Source organism: Platichthys flesus, chromosome 16 (assembly GCF_949316205.1).
Source record: "Platichthys flesus chromosome 16, fPlaFle2.1, whole genome shotgun sequence".
In the NCBI taxonomy this organism is placed as follows: Eukaryota; Metazoa; Chordata; class Actinopteri; order Pleuronectiformes; family Pleuronectidae; genus Platichthys; species Platichthys flesus.
In genome coordinates, this window is record NC_084960.1 from 22,630,283 (window position 1) to 22,650,450 (window position 20,168).

At 43.1% G+C, this 20,168-nt stretch overlaps 1 protein-coding gene and 1 long non-coding RNA gene across 6 annotated transcripts in view; one reads left to right on the forward strand and one right to left on the reverse strand.

Annotated features, from left to right (window-relative positions):
• Positions 1–2,493: 2,493 nt before the first annotated feature.
• Positions 2,494–4,475, reverse strand: LOC133971178 (uncharacterized). Its single transcript, XR_009924361.1, has 2 exons — positions 4,037–4,475; positions 2,494–3,032 (listed from the first exon to the last, which is right to left on the reverse strand). It is a non-coding gene; the product is annotated as an uncharacterized LOC133971178 (long non-coding RNA).
• The window catches only part of bcl2l12 (BCL2 like 12), a 36,631-nt gene continuing 20,295 nt past the window's right edge, over positions 3,833–20,168 (forward strand). For 3 of the 5 annotated variants that reach the window (XM_062408427.1, XM_062408431.1, XM_062408430.1), the window contains exons 1-8: positions 3,833–3,947; positions 7,438–7,627; positions 7,768–7,972; positions 10,783–10,999; positions 11,399–11,503; positions 17,332–17,408; positions 17,791–18,039; positions 19,784–19,892. In XM_062408427.1, the coding sequence (XP_062264411.1) occupies positions 7,440–7,627; positions 7,768–7,972; positions 10,783–10,999; positions 11,399–11,503; positions 17,332–17,408; positions 17,791–18,039; positions 19,784–19,822 (1,080 nt within the window). In that variant the 5' untranslated portion in view covers positions 3,833–3,947; positions 7,438–7,439 and the 3' untranslated portion in view covers positions 19,823–19,892. Of the gene's footprint in view, positions 3,948–6,507; positions 6,867–7,437; positions 7,628–7,767; positions 7,973–10,782; positions 11,000–11,398; positions 11,504–17,331; positions 17,409–17,790; positions 18,040–19,783; positions 20,072–20,168 lie in introns of those variants that run through there. The other 2 variants (XM_062408428.1, XM_062408429.1) reach the window with 2 other exon arrangements.

Genomic DNA, 20,168 nt, shown 5'->3' on the forward strand with positions numbered 1-20,168 from the left:
GAGACACAGTGAGATCAGCGGTCGTTCACGTGTAGGAGCCGCTCAGTGACTGTCTGCTTCTTAACTATGGAAACAGTGAAAACACAGAGTTTCTGTGGTCTCAGCTGATCAGAGATCAGCGCAGCAGCTTCTTGACCAGAGCAGAAATTGCAGTTGGTCTCTACCGAGCTTCAGTTTCTGTGTCCACCTCCAGTGTGACCTGCTCTCACTTTTTTTTGTGTATTTCGCCAACTAAAATATATATTTTTAAGCTATTAGGCTGCAGCTATATGTATTTATTTATTTCACAATAGGGTACTTCTTATTTCATACATTTTCCACAAATATGGGGAGGATTCAAATAGGCCTACATAGCTCTGCGTTTACTTTATTTCAAAGTAGACCTAAACTTGCCTGTGTATTGCGTTTGGTGATTTCCTTGGTTGTAACAGGTAAACATATCAATAAAATGACAACAGTTTTCTTTATTGTTGTTCTATAATTTCATAAATGCAACAAACTATAGTTTAGTATAGTATAACTTTATATAAAACTTTATTAGCTTTGTTATCAAATATGTTTTGCGGCTCCAGACAAATTTTATATGGGGGAAGAGGGTCCATGAACGTGTGGTGGGAGGCTTTGAATAATGAAAATATTTCTCCCTAACTAATCTTGTGTAATTTTTTTGCTGAACATAAATCATTAACTGCTCTTAAGAACACAATTATTAACAATATAGCTTAGGTTTCGGTTAAGAATTAGTTGAATACCATCGTAATGAAAATGTCAATCAATCTACCTTGGTCAAATGTTAAACAAAGGTCTATTAATTCAGCTATATTGTGGTAGATAGACAGTCATTGAGGCACAACAATAGTTTTCTGGTTGAATGTTCAGCTCAAGTCTAGAAGGCCCTACAAGTCATTATCAGAGTAACATGAATCAGAATAAGTTCAGGTATTGCACATCTTTAGCATACCACCCAAAAATCCACTAGAATGCTGGAAATAACATCTACTTAAACCAAAATTTCCTTGGGGTGGACCTTCAGCTATGTCTTTGCTTCTTAGAATGTAACCAATGTTGTCCATCTCCAGTAGGCTGCCCCTATCAACGACTTCGGGCCCCAAAAACCACCAGAATGCACAACATGGATACAACGCCAAATTCCTATTCACTTATATTTGAGCCACAAACATGTGTGGCTGTGTGCGCTGCAAAATTTTGGTCACCCCAGACAAAATCTCACTCCAAGGTTTTTTGAAAAGTTGGCAGCTCTGAAATTGTGATCTCTTATTGTATCTCATACAGTGCATCTTTGTAGATATTCACTTTCTCTATCATCCATCACCAATACACTGCTGATACAGCCATCAGGGGCAATTTTGTTAATATTCTCTCTCAAGAACACTTTGGCACGTGGAATGGTTAGACAAGGATCAAGCCGCCGAACTCCTGGTATGTGGACGACCTGATCAACACCTGCCCCATGAGTTAAAAGATACCCATGTTAAACTCTCGATCTACTTCCCCAGGAAGATGGCCTTTGCAAAGGCTATCTTACTTATATGTGAATACAGTTGTACTACAACCCCCAATGCAGACCTGGCAGATTCTATTACATTGTTATGTAAGTGATCTTGTCCACTATTTCCTGAGTTTAGTTGTATTCAATTCACAACAGATCTCTTAATTAGTGACTGTGGCTCAGGGGATAAAGTGGATTTTCCACTAATCAGAGTGTGGGTGGTTTGATCAAATGTCTTCCTCATTATGCATTCCAAGTTGTCCTTGGGCAAGATGGTGAAGCCCCAAAGTACCCCTGCCATTCTTATAGAAAAAGTGCTGCCCATAAATGCACTGTATGAATATGTACAGATCATTTACCATTACATTAGCCCGACCACAACCTATTGCTTTTAGTAAGGTTTGATGTAATGGTGTAAAACCTTACTCCAGTCTAAAGGTTGACCACCAGCAAGTTCAGGTTTATTGGTGTCTTTACAGGCCTGATTCCCCTGCCGTAATGTCACTGAAATCCCTTCTTTAGGGCATCACTCAGAACAGAAACTTACTTTATATTACTTTGTACCCATTGAGGTAATATTATACACAGGCCTGAACACATCCACTTTGCCTATATGACTTTTTGTTAGGCTTTTAAATAAATGTGGTTCTGTAATTTTGAATTCTAATGCTCACTGCGAACCATTACATTTTCTAAGGTTTCTTGTTTTCTTAGTAAAAATGTTTTACATCTGACTGTGTGGCTCAAATGCATAAAAACTCTCAGTGGGTTAGAGAGGAAAGCTCTGTGTATGTAAAAAAAAAAATTTGAACTATTGGAATCACTTTTGTCAAGGGATTAGTATCAATGGTTCTGTTTTTTAAATCTCACAAATCTGTGCACAGCTGGATAAATGACTGTTCACATGTCCGCAGTGATTATATCTGCAGATAAACAGGCTGATCTGAGATTGTATTAAAGGCTCACTGTGTTAGATTTAGGTGAAAGATTCAAGATTTTTATAGTCAAATGCACAACAATAACATTAAGCAGTCGCTGGCAGTGAAATGCTTGAGTCTCAGGCTCTCTTCTAACAAAGTAATTACAACCTATACATTAAAATAAAATAATATATTTATATCTAAATATATATAAACAACTCAGGAGAAAATAAAACAACAAAAGTGCAAATATGCAGATATGTCACGGAGAGGAGTTTAAAAGTCGTATGGCCTGGGGGATGAAACTGTCTCTGAGCCTGGTGGTGCGGGCCCGTATGCTGCGGTACCGTCGGCCAGATGGTTTATGGCTGGGGTGAAAGGGGTCTTCAATAATCCGGCTGCTCTTCTTCCTGCACCGCTGGGTGTAGAGGTCCTCTATGGATGGTAGCTCTGTCCTGGTGATGTGCTGGGCAGACTTCACCACCCTCTGTAAAGCCTTACGGTTCAGGGCGGTGCAGCTGCCATACCAGGCGGTGATGCAACCAGTCAGGATGCTCTCTATGGTGCATCTGTAGAAGTTGCAGAGAATCCTCGAAAGGGATCTATTGGCAGAAATTGTATATATAAAATAATCATAGTGATGTTTTCATTAGTGTGTTTCATCTAAATTGAACAAATTGTTGTTTTCTTTACTATAGAATGGGCCCTTTATATTTAAATTCTTTTATATTTACACCGGGAGTGGGTCCTCTCTACGGAGGCTGCCATGTTTTTTATATTAGCCCAAATTGGAAAAAACTAAACATCTTTTGAGTCAAACTGATGGCTACCACAGGTTTTCTTCCGTGTTTGGAATGGGAGGGTGAGGTTAGGGGTATTAAGCTGCAACATGCAACTTCACCACTAGATGTGACTAAACTCTACACACTGAACCATTATACATGAACCTTTAAATTGTTTAATGTTTAATTTATTAGTTAAAATATTTATGTGAATCGAGGAATAACTAAACAATTGACTTTTCTTGACTGAAAAAAAATCCAAGACCTTTCCAGAGAAAAAACGGATGCCTGTGAGGAACCCCCCTTTGAATTTCACATGTCAGGGTAGCGTATGTAGTGTAACACCAGAATTAGGTCAATGCATTTTAAGAAAGAGTAGGTATTCAAAAATTTGCTGATTTGGTTTGCTTTTTTTGTTCACATGCCTCCAATTTTATTTTATGATCAAATAATATATTGCTACCTTCATATAACGGAGGTGATTCAAATATAACAATATATTATCTTTAAATTTGAATTTTCTTTTGAAACGTATTTAGGCTAAAGCAAATTTTCAACTGTCTCCTGAAGTTTGTGAAAAGAACCAGTTCCATGTCTAAGAGAAAGCAGTGCAGGTTGGGACGGGTGAGAAATGGGCCCTCCCACTCTCTCTCTCTCTCTCGTTCTCTCAAACACACACATACAGGGGAGAGAAGACGTAAAATATCAAGTGGACAAGCGGAAACACACGCAGAGGTAGGAAAAGATGCCTAACTGACTTTCTTTTTCCGTCTGTTCTTCACCAACCTTGAGCGGAATGTTTCCGTCGCTTAGTGCGGACCTACCCGATACAGTGAGGCCGGATGATCCGAGGCTTCCTGACTGTCCGTCTTTGGGAAAAACTAAGCTCATGTGGTAGAACTTAAGGCAGAATTATAGTCCTACCGCGGAAGGCCACGCAGCTGCATCGACGGACTCGTTGCGGTTTATACTTTTCTAACGTGCTGCGCGTGTTGCAACGCAATTCACCGCCAGAACCATAGGCGGAGTAACGTTTTTTTTCAAAGACAAAACACACAACGAAGAGACGTCTTCTTCTTCGTCGACTGTTTATTTACATCGCCACTCCGGATCCTCATAGCCTATTTCTGGCGGACAAATCGGCCAGTCAGTGACGGGTTAAACAAGTGGTCATACTTTCGGATCTCTTCTGCCAATTGCTCTTCTATTTGGTCCATATTCGTTCTTCTAAATCTTCCGTGATTTCCGCGTATTGTGGGGCATGAAACCGGAAGCTAGACTCCGGACGGGATGTAGTAAGCAGACCAATCACAAGCCTTGCGGGCTGCGTGAGGCTCGCGTCGCTTTGTCGTGTAGTTAGAAAAATTGTCGGAGGCTCGAAAGGGGCGTGTTGCGTGTCTTGCGTGCATGCGTGCATGCGTGCATGCGTGCATGCGTGCATGCGTGCATGCGTGCATGCGTGCATGCGTGCATGCGTGCATGCGTGCATGCGTGCATGCGTGCATGCGTGCATGCGTGCATGCGTGCATGCGTGCATGCGTGCATGCGTGCATGCGTGCATGCGTGCAACCCGACTATAATTTGTAGCCGAGGTTTTTCGCTCTTCCAGGTGCGGGTGTGTTTAAAAAAAAAAAATCAGTCATGGTAGCATTCCCTTGAGGCTACAGGGGTAAGCCTGAAACATGCTTCTGCGACTGCGTCTGCGTCTTTTCACGCCGCTGTGGCGCAAGACTCGTTTTCATTCATGCTTCCCCAACCGTTGCGCGTCTTACAAAGCAATTCCGCGCCAGAACACTAGGCGGAGTAATGCTTTTTGTCGAAGACGACCTTAGAGACGCCTTCTTTCTTCTTCGTCGATTGTTTATTTACATAGCCACTGCGGCTCCTCGTAGCCTTTTTCTGGCGGACAAATCCGCCAGTCAGTGACAGGTTATACAAGGGATCATACTATCGGATATCTTCTGCCAAGTGCTCTTCTATTTGGTCCATATTCGTTCTTCTAAATCTTCCGTGATTTCTGCCGGTATTATGGGGCATGAAACCGGAAATGCAGCTCCAGAAGGGATGTAGAGCAGACCAATCACAGCCTTGCGGGCTGAGTGAGCTTGCGGAGCTTTGCCGTAAAATTTAGAAAAGGGGGTCGACACCCGTCAGCACGTAAGGAGGGATACATAAGCACGTAAGGGACCCGGAAGGGCTCTTGCGCTTACGGGCCGTGAAAACGCAGAAGCATGATCACTTGTATAACCTGTCACTGACTGGCGGATTTGTCCGCCAGAAAAAGGCTACGAGGAGCCGCAGTGGCTATGTAAATAAACAATCGACGAAGAAGAAAGACGGCGTCTCTAAGGTCGTCTCGACAAAAAGCATTACTCCGCCTAGTGTTCTGGCGCGGAATTGCTTTGTAAGACGCGCAACGGTTGGGGAAGCATGAATGAAAACGAGTCTTGCGCCACAGTGGCGTGAAAAGACGCAGACGCAGTCGCAGAAGCATGTTTCAGGCTTTACTCTGTAAGTCGTACAGACGTACTTTGTCTGTACGTGCTCATATACACACAGTTGTTACACGCACACACATCTCTGCATCCTGAGCAACAGCCTTCGACAATTAGATTGATGGCTAGCTATTTTCTTTTAATCACGTTTTTGTTTCTATATATTGTTGCATATTTCTGTTTCTTTATATTCCTTCACCCAAGTACTGCATGCTACTTATGTAATGTTTCTCCATTGCAGGACTAATAAATAACTTCTTAATCATAATATAGTCTAGAAAACATTTAGCTAAGTACCTCCTGATACCTCAGTTATGTTGCTTAGTGTGTCACAGATTAGGCTATTTAAATCTTTGTTCAGCCACTTGTTCATCTCAAGCCTGAACATTCCAATAACAGTAAGGAGGGATACATAAGCACGTAAGGGACCCGGAAGGGCTCTTGCGCTTACGGGCCCGTGAAAACGCAGAAGCATGTTCTAGGCTTTACGTGCTGACGGGTGTCGACCCCCTTTTCTAAAATTTACGGCAAAGCCCTGCAAGGCTGTGATTGGTCTGCTCTACATCCCTTCTGGAGCTGCATTTCCGGTTTCATGTCCCATAATACCGGCAGAAATCACGGAAGATTTAGAAGAACGAATATGGACCAAATAGAAGAGCACTTGGCAGAAGATATCCGATAGTATGATCACTTGTATAACCTGTCACTGACTGGCGGATTTGTCCGCCAGAAAAAGGCTACGAGGAGCCGCGGTGGCTATGTAAATAAACAATCGACGAAGAAGAAAGAAGGCGTCTCTAAGGTCGTCTTCGACAAAAAGCATTACTCCGCCTAGTGTTCTGGCGCGGAATTGCTTTGTAAGACGCGCAACGGTTGGGGAAGCATGAATGAAAACGAGTCTTGCGCCACAGCGGCGTGAAAAGACGCAGACGCAGTCGCAGAAGCATGTTTCAGGCTTCAACAGGAACACCCCCATGCTGAACACCTCCGTCTCGCAGATGTGCATGTATGTGACCGGGGGGCTCTGGAGCCCCGCCGCCACGGAGCACGGCTTGCTTTTCCGCGGAGTGATTTTCAGGTCCGCCGCCCGCACCGCGGTCAGCAGCGGCATGAGCTCGCTCTGTGAGTCCGCCACGTCGGCCGAAGACTTTAGAACCCTGTAGGTGACGCAGGCTTGCTTCGCTAACTTCTGTATCAGAGGAGTTTTGTGGTCCCGCGGTTGCGGACAGCAGCCCAGAGCCCTACTCTCGTTCGCACGGTTTAATCGTGCACGCTGCGATTAGAAAATCGCATTTTATCAAATCGCGATTTCATCGCAAATGCAATTAATCGTTCAGCCCTAGCATGAACTGTCTTCAAACGGCCAAAGACAGGTTTTGTCACTCCACTGCTCATGTCTTTCCACAGTCTCCCTATTGCTGCTCACGTCACTTATGTCCCCTACAGTGTGGCAACTTGAACAGCACTGGTCTACCTGATTTCTCTCATTTCGGCGGATGAGCCTTCTCATTCACCAATGTACAATGACTCGTTCACCTACAGTAAAAGTATAGTTAAGATAGCATATACTATATATTGCATGATGGGCTAGGGTTGATTGTTGATCTCTACACTGTTGTAAAACTAATGATGGTAAAAAAAAAGCTATTATACTCTTTTAAAGGTGGTCCTTTCTTAAATGAAATAGAATAAGAACTGTTTTTGTTCATTTCTGTCTCACTTCATGTTAGTGATGTCAAAGTCTCGAGTCCACCATTCCTCTGTCTCCTCCATCTCCTCCATCTCCTCAATCTCTTTGGTTGAGATCAAGGCTGAGACTCTTCTAGTCCTCCAGGCATTTCTTCAACGGACCCTTTCTACCCCAATGAAAGAGAGACCTGGTAGAGTAGGGGGTGCCTACAGCCAGCACAACAAGTACAGGTAATGTAAATTAGCCCTCTGAACTGTAACTCATCTCTATTTAGCTTAAACTGAGTGATGACATGTGCTTTTTGGCTGTTCTTCTATATGACAACCTGTGAACCAGCTATTCTTTTTACACTCATGCTTTCCGATGCTAGCTCCAGATCACAACCAAAAGCAAAAGATGGGTGTGATTCTCAGGCTGAATATGTCGGCTCAGCAGATGCGAAGAAGACTGGATTCAAAGACTTCATTAAGCAGTTGCCACTTCGCAACAACACAAAACGCTCGGCCAAAGATCCTAAAAGCTCACTGGAAAGGGAGAGCACTGCAAAATGTTCCCACATCAGAGACCAAGCAGAGGTGAGGAAGTATTATTTTCTCGGGCACTATTTCTGTGTTTTGATTTGAGATAAATTGCAGTTCACCAGCAAAGACCATGCAACAACTAGATGGGCACACAGCATAACCCCCCACCAAGGCTTAAACTTAAGGTTCACTCAATATTACTATTATTCTACTATGCCGATTGAGGGGGGGTAAAGAGTTTGAGTCCACAAAACACTTTTGGAGTCTCAAGGCCTAATTATATTCCTGCGACTGCAACCGCGGAAGGCCACGCAGCTGCATCGACAGACTTGTTTTGGTTTATGCTTCACTCACGTGTTGCGCATGTTGCAACAACGTTTTTTTTTTCGAAAACAAAACACACAAAGAAGAGACGTCTTCTTCTTGGTCGAATCTTTATTTACATCGCCACTCCGGCTATTTCTGGCGGACAAATCGGCCAGTCAGTGACGGGTTATACAAGTGGTCATACTTTCGGATCTCTTCTGCCAAGTGCTCTTCTATTTGTTCCATATTCGTTCTTCTAAATCTTCCGTGATTTCCGCGTATTGTGGGGCATGAAACCGGAAACTAAACTCCGGACGGGCTCGTGTCGTTTTGTCGTATAGTTAGAAAAATCGACGGACGCACGCAAGACGCCAGAGGGCACGAAAGGGGCGTGTTGCGTGTCTTGCGTGCATGGGTGCGTCCGTGCAACACGAGTATAATTCGGCCTTCAGGGCCAAACAGTGTTGCAGCCAATTCCAATGCAACTGAAGTAACTGGTGACCACTTCCTCAGACATGAAAAAAAAAATGACTCTGTACTGCTCTTGTGTCAAAGTGTCTACAGTGGCTCTTGGTCTCTTTTCTATGATGCCTCAGATGAACACGCTTCTTCAGCCTGGTCTCCTTCGCCGTCGGTCCTTTTTTCAAACACGGGAATGTCGCGTTCCAACCGTGTTATTAAGTTCTTACAGGACCAACAAATGCGATACGATTTGTTTGATGTGATGTGGAGTTGTAATCCTTAACGGAGAACTTGTTCGTACGTGCATTCACCTTTAATGTTTCTCTCAAAAATGCTGATAGTGATAGTAAGTTCTCCGTGTATCCTTAAATTCCATTTACAACACCGTCAAAAATCGTTTTTTACTCACCTTCTTCTTCTACTTCTTCCAGCGTGCGTGCAGTTGAGTTATGTTGACAACAACTATGCGTCGCTTAACATACATCACATACTACGTTGCTCTGATTGGTTGTCAGCCTATCCAATTGAGCCGAGAGGCAATTTTTTTTCCTTGTTCGGCTGAAACAAGCCCCATTATCACACTATTTATCATAGTTTAAACCGTCTTTTGCAATACGTATATTGCTCACGTTGATATTGTAATGACGATATACCGAAATATGTTTTTTGCCACATTTCGACACTGATCATAACAAAATCATCGGTACTATTCCAAAATCAGTTAAATCTTTCCTCAAATTAGCTTGCGCATTCAAGAGCAGTTCAGCTCGCTCTTTTGCCCCATTCCCTCTCTCCCTCTCTCTCCCGCTCTCCCACTCTCTCTCACAGAAACACACACACATAAACTGTGTGATTGAACACGTGTAAACTCAGTCGGTGTTAAAACAGACTTTGTAAATTTAGTCAATGTATGTAGAGCTAGATGAGATAGGTGCACAGTAGTGTGTGCCGATGAATGAGGCTGACGAAGGTGGCTGGATGGGTGGTGCTGCTGTGGCTAGATTATAGTTATTAAACCAAACAGAAAAAACAATTGGATTGAAAGAGGATGGGACCAGGTATCAAAGGAGTAGACAAGGAATCACACATCCCAGAGACTCTTATGCTGCTGATTAAGTAAAGTCTTTTGCACAGATTTATAATGGAAGATGACCAAATTTCACAGTCGTGAATTAAACAATTAAAAACAAGAATTGCTCTTACAACGTGGATTGCTCAGACCTCAATGACCCACTAGCATGTTAGTAACAACCTGCATCTTTAACTTAATGACTCTTAAGATAGGTAAAACACACATACTCTTCAGCATATTCATGCTCCAGGTGATAAACCTTTTTGATTTAAGTTTCTCCCTGGCCTTTCATCTAGCTGCATCCCTTTCAGTTATGTATTATCAGCAATATCAACACAGCAGCATTATCGGGGCAAAGGAGAAGATCCAGGTATATGGCAGGCCAATTCAAATTGGTGCGGTGTTTTCTTCTCATCCATTCTTGGCTGCTAGTAATGTTTTAGGTCATTATCTTGCCGGGGGAGCCATGACCTGCACTTGAGACCAAGCTCTCTGAAACTGGGCTGTAGGTTTAACTCCAGAATGTCCTGATGATCTGACCTGAAGAGAGTCAAGGCTTGCAGCTACATCTAGGAACGTTGTTTACACAGTTGAGAGTGACAGTCACATTTACCTTAAATTTCTTAACATTATTAGCAGCTGTGGGTACAAGTAGTAGGGTACAATTGAAGATAATAGTATGTTGAAAATATCATGACAATCCACTTACTTTTCATTACTAAAAAGGTGCAAAAATAATTTTGTGTTGGTCATTTTGAGGATCATTAGAATAAGCTAGATTTCGGCTCTTTCAGAACTTTTTTTAGACACTTTTCAGGATGAATGAAACTTTGTTTCAAATAGTAATGAGGGTACAAACACCTTTTCACATGTGTGCATTTCTGATGTGATATCAAAATTTAGATGATATTAGTTTAAGTAATTTTTTTACCAATGTAATGCAGAAATCCCATCTGTATTATAAATATTCATAACACACATAATCACCACATCTTCAATGATGAATAAGAACATGTTCCCACAGGATGATCGTGTTAACCTGACCTCTACATCAGAAGATGATGAAAGTGAGAAGAAACAGCAGAAGAAGCTGGAGCAAATGAAGATTAGAAAAAAGATTTCAAAGTTCCTCAGGTTCAAGTTGGAGAGAGAAGACAAAGAGGGGCCTGAAACCTGTCCAAATAAGCCTACCACGCCAGTCCACCAAGATCTAGAACCAAACCCACCCATAATCTCTCCCAGTAAGCTCCTTCCTTACACTATAAAAATAAACAGCTTTAGCTGTAGTCGTTATTTGTTTGCCGCTGCATCTAAATTTAAGTATTTTTTAAATTTGTATCTTTCCATTATAATAATTTGGTCATCCAAAGTGTAGTCTGTGTGCTAATTTTGACTGCTAAACCAAGAATCCTAAGAAAGTTTCTAAGGTGTTGGACAAGAAGAAACCAGTCAGCTCAGCAATGCAATAGTTAAATCAAAGCACGGTAGAAACAGCTTACTATAAAAAAGTGTCAGTCTGTGTTTTTGTGGACATGTGAATATAGAAACTGACAAGACAGTAGAGAGTGGAATAATTGAATAGAAAACAATAAATAACTGGCTTCATCTGATATATTTATGTTGTTTTAATATTGATATAGACCACCATCCTGAGTTCTTTAATGTGGTAGCAGAGAAGCTGGAAAAGATTGCACAGAGGTCCACCAGTATAAAGAAACCGAGTTCTACAGCTCAGCTTTCACAAGGTAAACCCTCTACTCTCACACACACGCACACACACACACACACACACACACACACACACACACACACACACACACACACACACACACACACACACACACACACACACACACACACACACACACACATATATTCATGATCCATGAGTTTATTGGGGAACCAAGGCCCATGGTGTTACCTTTGCGGACCAGTTTTTGGGGGATGACTGTGTTAAAAGCAGAACTGGAGTCTAAAAATAGCCGCCTCACATAGCTGTTTAATGCCCCTAATGCCCCTAAGTTGTGATGGCACTCCCTATAGTGCAGTTTGCTGAAAAGGCAAACTGTTGCTCATCCTGGTCTTGTGGAATGAAGCTCCTGATGTATACAAGCAGTACATTCTCAAATAACTTAATGACAATGGGTTATAGTGCCACTGAGCGATGGTCATGTAAGCACTTCACGGTCAACTATAGGAACTGGAGCTGGAAGGATTTGAGGCAAGTCGGAGCAGAAGCATGTTGTATTGAGAGGTTGAATATTTTTTATTTAACACATTCGTAAACTGCCCACCACATGCTTTCAGGACCTGTCCTGGCACACCATCTGGACCCGCTGCCTTATGTCCTAAATCTGCTTTGGTGTAGCCCTCACCTGGTGGTGCTGTAGGACTATTGTCAAGACAGGCTCCTCTTTTTATTGCAGAAGTAGTCAAATAATTGATTAAGTAGTAAGATAAGATAGTTGGCATTATAATCAGTCAGTGCCTTGATGCCTTTCCTCATGCTAAAGTGGTTGTGTTTAACAAATTGTTTCAACCGCAACCGCAGCAAGTGTGGCCTGAGCGTCAGAATGTTTCTTTTATGTTGCTTCGGAACCAACGATGATGAAGTGTGGCTCCGAGTGCTCTGGCCAGGCCTAGAGAGCTTTGCAGGTTTCCCCGGTCACTGGGCCACAAGCTCCGGCTGGAGAACTTTGCAGCCGGCTTGCGCGATTCCTCCAAGCCTCAGTGGTGCTGTGGATTGTGTTGCGCACTCTGGCCCGGCCAGTAGAGCTGAGTAGACCCCTGGGTCCCTACCCCTTCTCTCTACGGTCTCTTTGGGGGAGTTGGGCACCACCTAGTGTCTAAACTGAGAAGTGCAGTACAGTGAGCCATAGTACATTACACTAAATTTCATTTAGCTGACGCTTTTATCCAAAGTGACTAAAGGCTGGCGCATGCTTCTGCATTTTCAGGGACACGCAGGCACACAAGAGGCATGCAAGGGGCTCTTGTGTGCTTAGGTGTCCCTGAAAACGCATCGCCCAATTTTTCAAAGCTACGCAAGCCTCACACAGCCCGCAAGGCTGTGATTGGTCTGCTGACAACATCCTTTCCGGAGTCACATTTCCAGTTTCATGCCCCATAATACCGGCAGAAACCACAGAGGTTTAGAAGAACAAATATGGACCAAATAGAAGAGCGGTTGGCAGAAGAGATCCGAAAGTATTACCACTTGTATAACCCGTCATTTACTGGCAGATTTGTTTGCCAGAAAGAGGCTATGAGGAGATGCAGTGGCGATGTTAATAAACAGTTGACGACTGCCATTCACAAAGAAGGCGTCTCTAATTGCTTTGCAACATGCGCAACCCTTGGAAAACCATAAATTAAAACAAGTCTGTCGACACAGCTGAGTGAAAAGCCGGAGCCGCATTTACAGAAGCATTCGCCAGCCTTTACACTAAGTGCATTCAACCCCGAGGGTACAAACCTAGAACAACAAGAATAAGGAAAGTACAATTTCTTCAAATATAAAGAAAAATTGCAAAATTCTATAAGTAAGTGCCATTTAAGTGCTACTAAATTGTTATCAATCAATCAATCAATAAAATTGTATTTGTATAGCCCATATTCACAAATTACAATTCATCTCATAGGGCTTTAACAGGGTGTGACATCCACTGTCCTTAACCCTCAGCAAGAGTAAGGAAAAACTACTAAAAACCCTTTTAACAGGGTAAAAATACGTAGAAACCTCAGAGAGAGCCACATGTGAGGGATCCCTCTCCCCGGACGGACAGAAGTGCAATAGATGCCACGTGCAGGAAAACATCATCAAGATTAAAGTCTTCAAGATTAAAGATTAAAGTCTCTAGCAGCATTTGATGGGGGTAAGCATCCTGAAGGACAACCCCAACATGACATGCCAAGCAGTCCCGCTGCAATCACAGTCCATGGTCAGCAACCAGCAGGACCACGATCCACCATCCAGACCAGAACGCCACTCCAGTCCTCAGTATCGGTCCACCGCCACCCACCACGAGCCGCCGCCGCGGTCCTGGTCCAATGCCCGTACCCGATGCCAAAGCAACACAGGGTCCGCCACCACCACCACGATCAGCCCACACGACACAGAATCCGCCACACAGGGTCCGCCACCACCACCACGATCAGCCCACACGACACAGAATCCGCCACACTGGATCCACCACCGCGACCCCCTGTGCGCGATCAACAAACCGCAATCCATGGTGCGGCCACAGAGGCCCTGGATCTGCGGGTGATAAAGCAAAGGGATTCCGGGGAAGGGGGATCGGGATGGAGAAGAGGAAGAAGAAGCTGGAAAAAGAAGCTCTGTGTGTCATGTGTCATGAAATAGAACAAGTAACGTTCTGGCTCACTAATTAGCTCTAACTATAAGCTTTATCAAAAAGGAAGGTTTTGAGCCTCCTCTTAAACGAACAGATGGTGTCTGCCTCCCGAACTGAAAGTGGTAGTTTATTCCACAGCAGAGGAGCTTGATGGCTAAAAGCTCTGGCTCCTACTCTACTTTTAAAGACTTTAGGGACGACAAGTAGGCTTGAATTCTGGGAGCGGAGTGCTCTAGTGGGTTTATAAGGTACTAACAGCTCTTTAAGGTAAAATAGCGCATTATTAAGGGCCTTGAAGGTGAGGAGGAGAATTTTAAATTCTATTCTGGATTTAACTGGAAGCCAGTATAGCGATGCTTACACAGGAGAAATGTGCTCTCTTTTCTTTGTTCTCGTCAGGACACGTGCTGCGGCATTTTGGACAAGCTGTAGAGTCTTTAACGACTTACTGCTGGAGCCTGATAATAATGAATTACAATAGTCCAGTCTCGATGTTACAAAGGCGTGGACTAGTTTTTGTGCATCTTTTTGCGAAAGGACATGTCTGATTTTTGAGATAATACGCAAGTGGAAAAAGGCGGTTCTAGAAATTTCTAGAAAAAGTGACTATTGAAGGATAAATCAGGATCGAAGATCACTCCCAAGTTCCTGACTGTTTTGTTGGAAGCAAGGGCAATGTCGTCTAGCGCAGCTATATCATTAGATAATGTATCTCTAAGGTCAAACCGATAGTTTTGAAAGATTTTTTATTTGATGATGCGGGCCAATTAAAAATGGATGGCAGGCCGCAGTTGGCCCGCGGGTCGTAGTTTGGACACCCCTGGTATAGAAACACTATAAAAAAACATCTGAAAGGGATAATTCACCCAAAAATTTTAATTCCCTCATTATCTACTCATCGTATTTTGTTTAAGAACTCAGTAATGCATGACTACTGAGCATCCGACCGGCGCCGTGGAAGGCTGCTGTGTCTCGCGCTCTCCCACAGCTCTTCTCTTTTTCTCTTTTTTTCTATCTTGTTGTTATTTATTCTACTTATTTTGTATCATGCACTCCGGTAAAGCGAGCCCTATCATCATATAGGATAGAGAACAACTTCTGTCCATCGGTTTGACGGTAAAAAACACTTATTCACTGCCACCGACAACAAACAAAGGAGACTACCCATGGCGCGGTGTACCTGCCGTACCTGGAACTCGGAGGCGAGGACGAAGGAAAAGAAGGTCGGGAACCGGCGTCCTGGTCCGGCTGAGGAAACATGAAAACCTGCTTCCTCTACCAAGCATTCTTCTGGCTAATGTCCAGTCCCTGGACAACAAGGTGGATGAACTTCGTAGAAGGATGGCGTTTAAACGGGACATCAAGTTTTGTAACGTGATGGTTTTCACAGAGACTTGGCTCGACCCCTCGATCCCGGACTCCGCCATTGTTCCCGAAGGGGTCTCCTTTCACCGCCAGGACCGGACAACAAACTCAGGTAAGAGCAAGGGAGGGGGTGTCTGCTTCATGGTGAATAATCTATGGTGCTCTGATGTGAGAATTATTTCTTCAGGCTGTACTCCGGACCTTGAGCACCTCATGATCAGATGCCGTCCTTATTACATCCCGAGGGAGTTTACATCGGTCATTCTAACAGCGGTGTACATCCCGCCCAGTGCCGACACTAACCAGGCACTGGACGAGCTGCATGCGGTGATCGACAGGACAGAGACATCACGGCCCGAGGCTGCGTTTATCGTGGCCGGGGATTTTAACAACGCCAAGATGAGGAAAGTCCTGCCGAGATACTTCCAGCACATCAGCTGCCCGACGCGCGGAGCGAACATGCTGGATCATGTTTACAGTCCCTTCCGGGATGCGTATAAGGCCCTCCCCTGCCCCCCATTTGGCAAATCAGACCACGTTTCCGTCCTGCTGCTGCCTTCCTATAGGCAGAAACTCAAGCGTGACAGACCGGTGACTCGGACCATCCAGCAGTGGACAGATCAATCAGACTCGGCTCTTCAGGACTGCTTCAGCACAACGGAGTGGTGCGTGTTCGAGGATGATGACATCAACATGTACACGGACGCGGTCATCTGCTACATTAGCAAATGCATCGATGACGTCTTACCCAGGATTACAGTAAAAACATTTCCCAACCAGAAGCCCTGGATAAATGGTGACGTCCATGCTAAACTGAAAGCACGGACTGCTGCCTTCATCTCGGGGGATCTGGAGGAATGCGAGAAACCCAGGTACGCGCTCCGGAGTGCTACTAGCAGTGCTAAGAGACTCTACAGGGACAAAGTGGAGTCCCATTACAAGGGCTCCAACACTAGGAACATGTGGGCCGGACTGAGAACCATCATAGACTACAAAGCCAAGACCAGCAGTGCTGATGTGGTGTCTGCATCTCTCCCAGAGGAGAGAGAGCAAAAGCTGTTCATATATATTTAGATATTTATACATTATTTCCTATTTTGATATTCTATTTTATACTATTTCTCTTATTTTATTGTATAGTGTGTAATTACTTGAGCATTGTTAGAAGAGAGCCTGAGACTCAAGCATTTCACTGCCAGCGACTGCTTAATGTTATTGTTGTGCATTTGACAAATAAAAAATCTTGAATCTTGAATCTACTGCGTACTGAAACTCTGTATTGAAATTCCGTACTGAAACTCAGGACTTACTCCTACATTGGCCGACTGTCCTGCTAAAACTTGAACAAACATGAAGGCGGTGTAACTTACCGTTCAAAAACATCCTGTTGTAACCGACTGAGAATATGTGGCTGGTTTTCTTTAGCTGTATCCAAACATAACAACGTGACTTTCAGCTGTGTTTACCCGAGAGATGGTCATTGCGCCAGATCGAGATCGGTTATAGGCCTGACCACTCAGCCAATCAGAGGAGGGACTCATTAATAATTGTTGAGGCAGGCGAAAACAGCCTGTTTTGTCTAAAAATGCCTGCTCCACAACATGTGGCTGCCTAAAAGGCATTTCCGATTAGGACACATCCAATAGAAAGCCAGAAAAAGATTCATGATTCCTTACCCAAACTGGATTAACAGGTTTGTGTTTCAGCTTTTCACTGGTACCTGTAGCCACAGACTGACACTGGATAGTAGGCATTTTATCACAGCTAAAACTGGCCTAGAGAGGAAACACACTAACTAATAGCTGTATAACTCACTGTCAATGACTGTAAAGTTTGTGTCTCTTTCTCTTTAGAAGTGTGTGAAAAAGAGGCAGTTGTGCAGCAGCTTGTGAAGGTGCTCTGTTCGGAGGGAGATTCTATCAACACTAAGGTAGGAAGTGGTTCTGTTTTTTTAAATACATTTTTTTTCGTTTTTTTTATCTCCTTTTAATCGATAGGAAAGATTAACCTTGTGAAAGGGGGATAAAGAGAGTGGGGAAGGACATGTATACATTTGCGGGTTGAGGCCTTGTTGGGGAGGCAGCTCTACCAGGTGAGCTTTACACCACCCTGCTCTTTGTTTGTGATTGTATGTGACATTTGACCCACAAACTCTATCAGCATTAAAGTTGAGCTCAAAGGATGTTTTATGGATAAAGATATTGATGGGACATCATATGGTGCTGGCCACCATAACAATATAGGGGAACTATTTTAGAAACACAGACTCAACCTACAGGAGAGTTTATTGCTAAATACACATATTTTTACAGATCCAGTCAGACCCTTTCCTGCGCTCCAGCTTTGCTCGTCTTTCTTATGCATCATTTGCCAAGCTTCTAGACACTGTGAGTCAGGTATCTGAGGCCTCGCCCTCTGCTAGTCCAACACTGCAACGCATGGCTGTCACCATGGAGGTATCACGGCGGATAGTGACAGCCACTGGAACAATGCGCATGCAGGGCTATGCAGAGTGCTATATGGAGACCTTTGCACCCTGGGTAAAGAGTCATGGAGGATGGGTGAGTGATAAAAAATGTGTCTAACTTCCATTATTGCACCATAGATATATCTCATAATTGAGGGTTAAATAATTCATCATTCCTGCCTGAACCAATTTGGATGGATAAAATGCTGAGGCAAAGGTGGTTACAATTATATAGTAAACTGGGGCTACGATGTAGCACTGGCGGGCCCGAGCAACCGCACGTTGAAGCCTGTTGCGGACAGGCTTCAACATTACATTACATTTAGTATCTAATTGTAAATTTCCACAGTACTTATTCTCCTTTTATAATTTTTTTACACTTTGTACTGGTTTAATTACTAATTCATTCATATAATTGCTGATAGATTTCTACCTGGTTCCTTTTTTTTTAATGATTGGCATACTCACAGACCTGCTGCCTCTGAACTTTAGCCCCCTAACCAAATTCATTTATCCCTGGTCCCTGGTCGCTTGATAGATGGATCGTAAGTCACACTCTTTAAACAGCGCTGCTGTGTAAGGTGCTTTTTTTGATCACGCACCATTTATATACAGTGGCAATTTTGGGTTCAGTATCTTGACTAAGGACACTTCGGAATGCAGACTGGAGACCTTCTGTTTAGTGGACAACCCCTCTATTTCTGTAGCCACAGTTGCCCAATTATATAAACGTTGAATAAGGAGAGGACATAGAATCGAGCTTTGAAGGAGTGAGGTATGTGGAATCCAAATAGCATTTTATTGTATTTTATGTTTTTATCAGTGATGTAGCTATTCAATTGTTGATGAATGAACCAAATGATTATATTCAGGAAGGTAAGGTTACAGATTGACCTATAGTTGATAATTGAATTTAGGTAGCGTTATTTCTTTTTTTAACTGACCTGATAGCGGTAGGGATCAGGCAGTGGGAAATAATCTATTTTAATAAATAGTGAATTAGAAAAGAATACTGGAAATTAGTCAAGTTTGGTGAAGGACTTGAGTTGACTTGCAACAACAGAAAGATACTGAGGAGAAATGTTTTGAGGTACATCCTGGATAAGATGCCAATCTAGCACAGGGGTGACATACAGAGACACACACAATCCTAACCTGACCAAAACTTTCTTTCAATAGGGTAACAGTCCTAACCACTGCACCACTCAAAATGATTAATCACTGAAATTTAAACATATTTAAACATCCCATGTTGATCTTTTCCTCTGAAGATGCCTTAAAGTCTGTGATATTTTTAACCTTTAACCTTTGAATACTTATTTTTGAGAGTTGCATTACTCATCCCCAACTCCACTCCTACCACTGCAGTTTAAACTAGTGGGTTGACAAATCATATCACGTTTTTCGGGCAGCTGTTGCTGATGGGTAGAGTGGTCTTCCTCCAACCTGAAGGTCGGCAGTTCGATCCCCAGTCTGACCGATCTGCATGCTGAAGTGTCCTTGGGCAAGATGCTGAACCCCGAATGGCCCCCCATAGAATAATTAAATGCTGTGAATAGATGCACTGTGTGAATGGGTGAATGTAGAACTGTACTGTAAAGCGCTTTGAGTGGTCATTAAGACTAGAAAAGCACTATATAAATACAAATCCATTTACCATTTACCAATTTGCAGATAAAAATCAATTCAGGGGAGTAGAAATAGCAAGATTGTTTGAGGTGGGAAATTATTTTATTAGTAGGGACAGTTAAACACCCACTTTACATCATATGCCCATGATTTTACCTTTATTTTTCTCTGTTACTTTATGCTACATAGCTTTTTTATTTCTTTTTCAGGAGAATGTAGATTTGGAGGAGCCTGAGGAATACGACTGAGTTCCAAATCCAAAAGGTTTTTTTCCGACTAACCCCTGGTCAACACTGAATTCTGGATCATCACATCAAAGTAAGCAATGGAAAAACCTCATCTGAGCTGTGACAAAAGCAGTTTCCAGAGGCCACATTTATCCATCATGGTCTGGGAACAGAAAGTATTGTCACGTCAAGTTCCTGATTTTACATGGTCAGAAAAGAGAAGCTTTGTTGCTAATAATATGTTTTTTTAATTAAAATACCTATTATTCAGTTTGAAAGTGATGTTTTTCAATGTTTAATGTGTTTGAAGTTTTTTGTAGCATTTAATTATCTTATTGTGTCAGTGATTTAATTGACACTACACCTT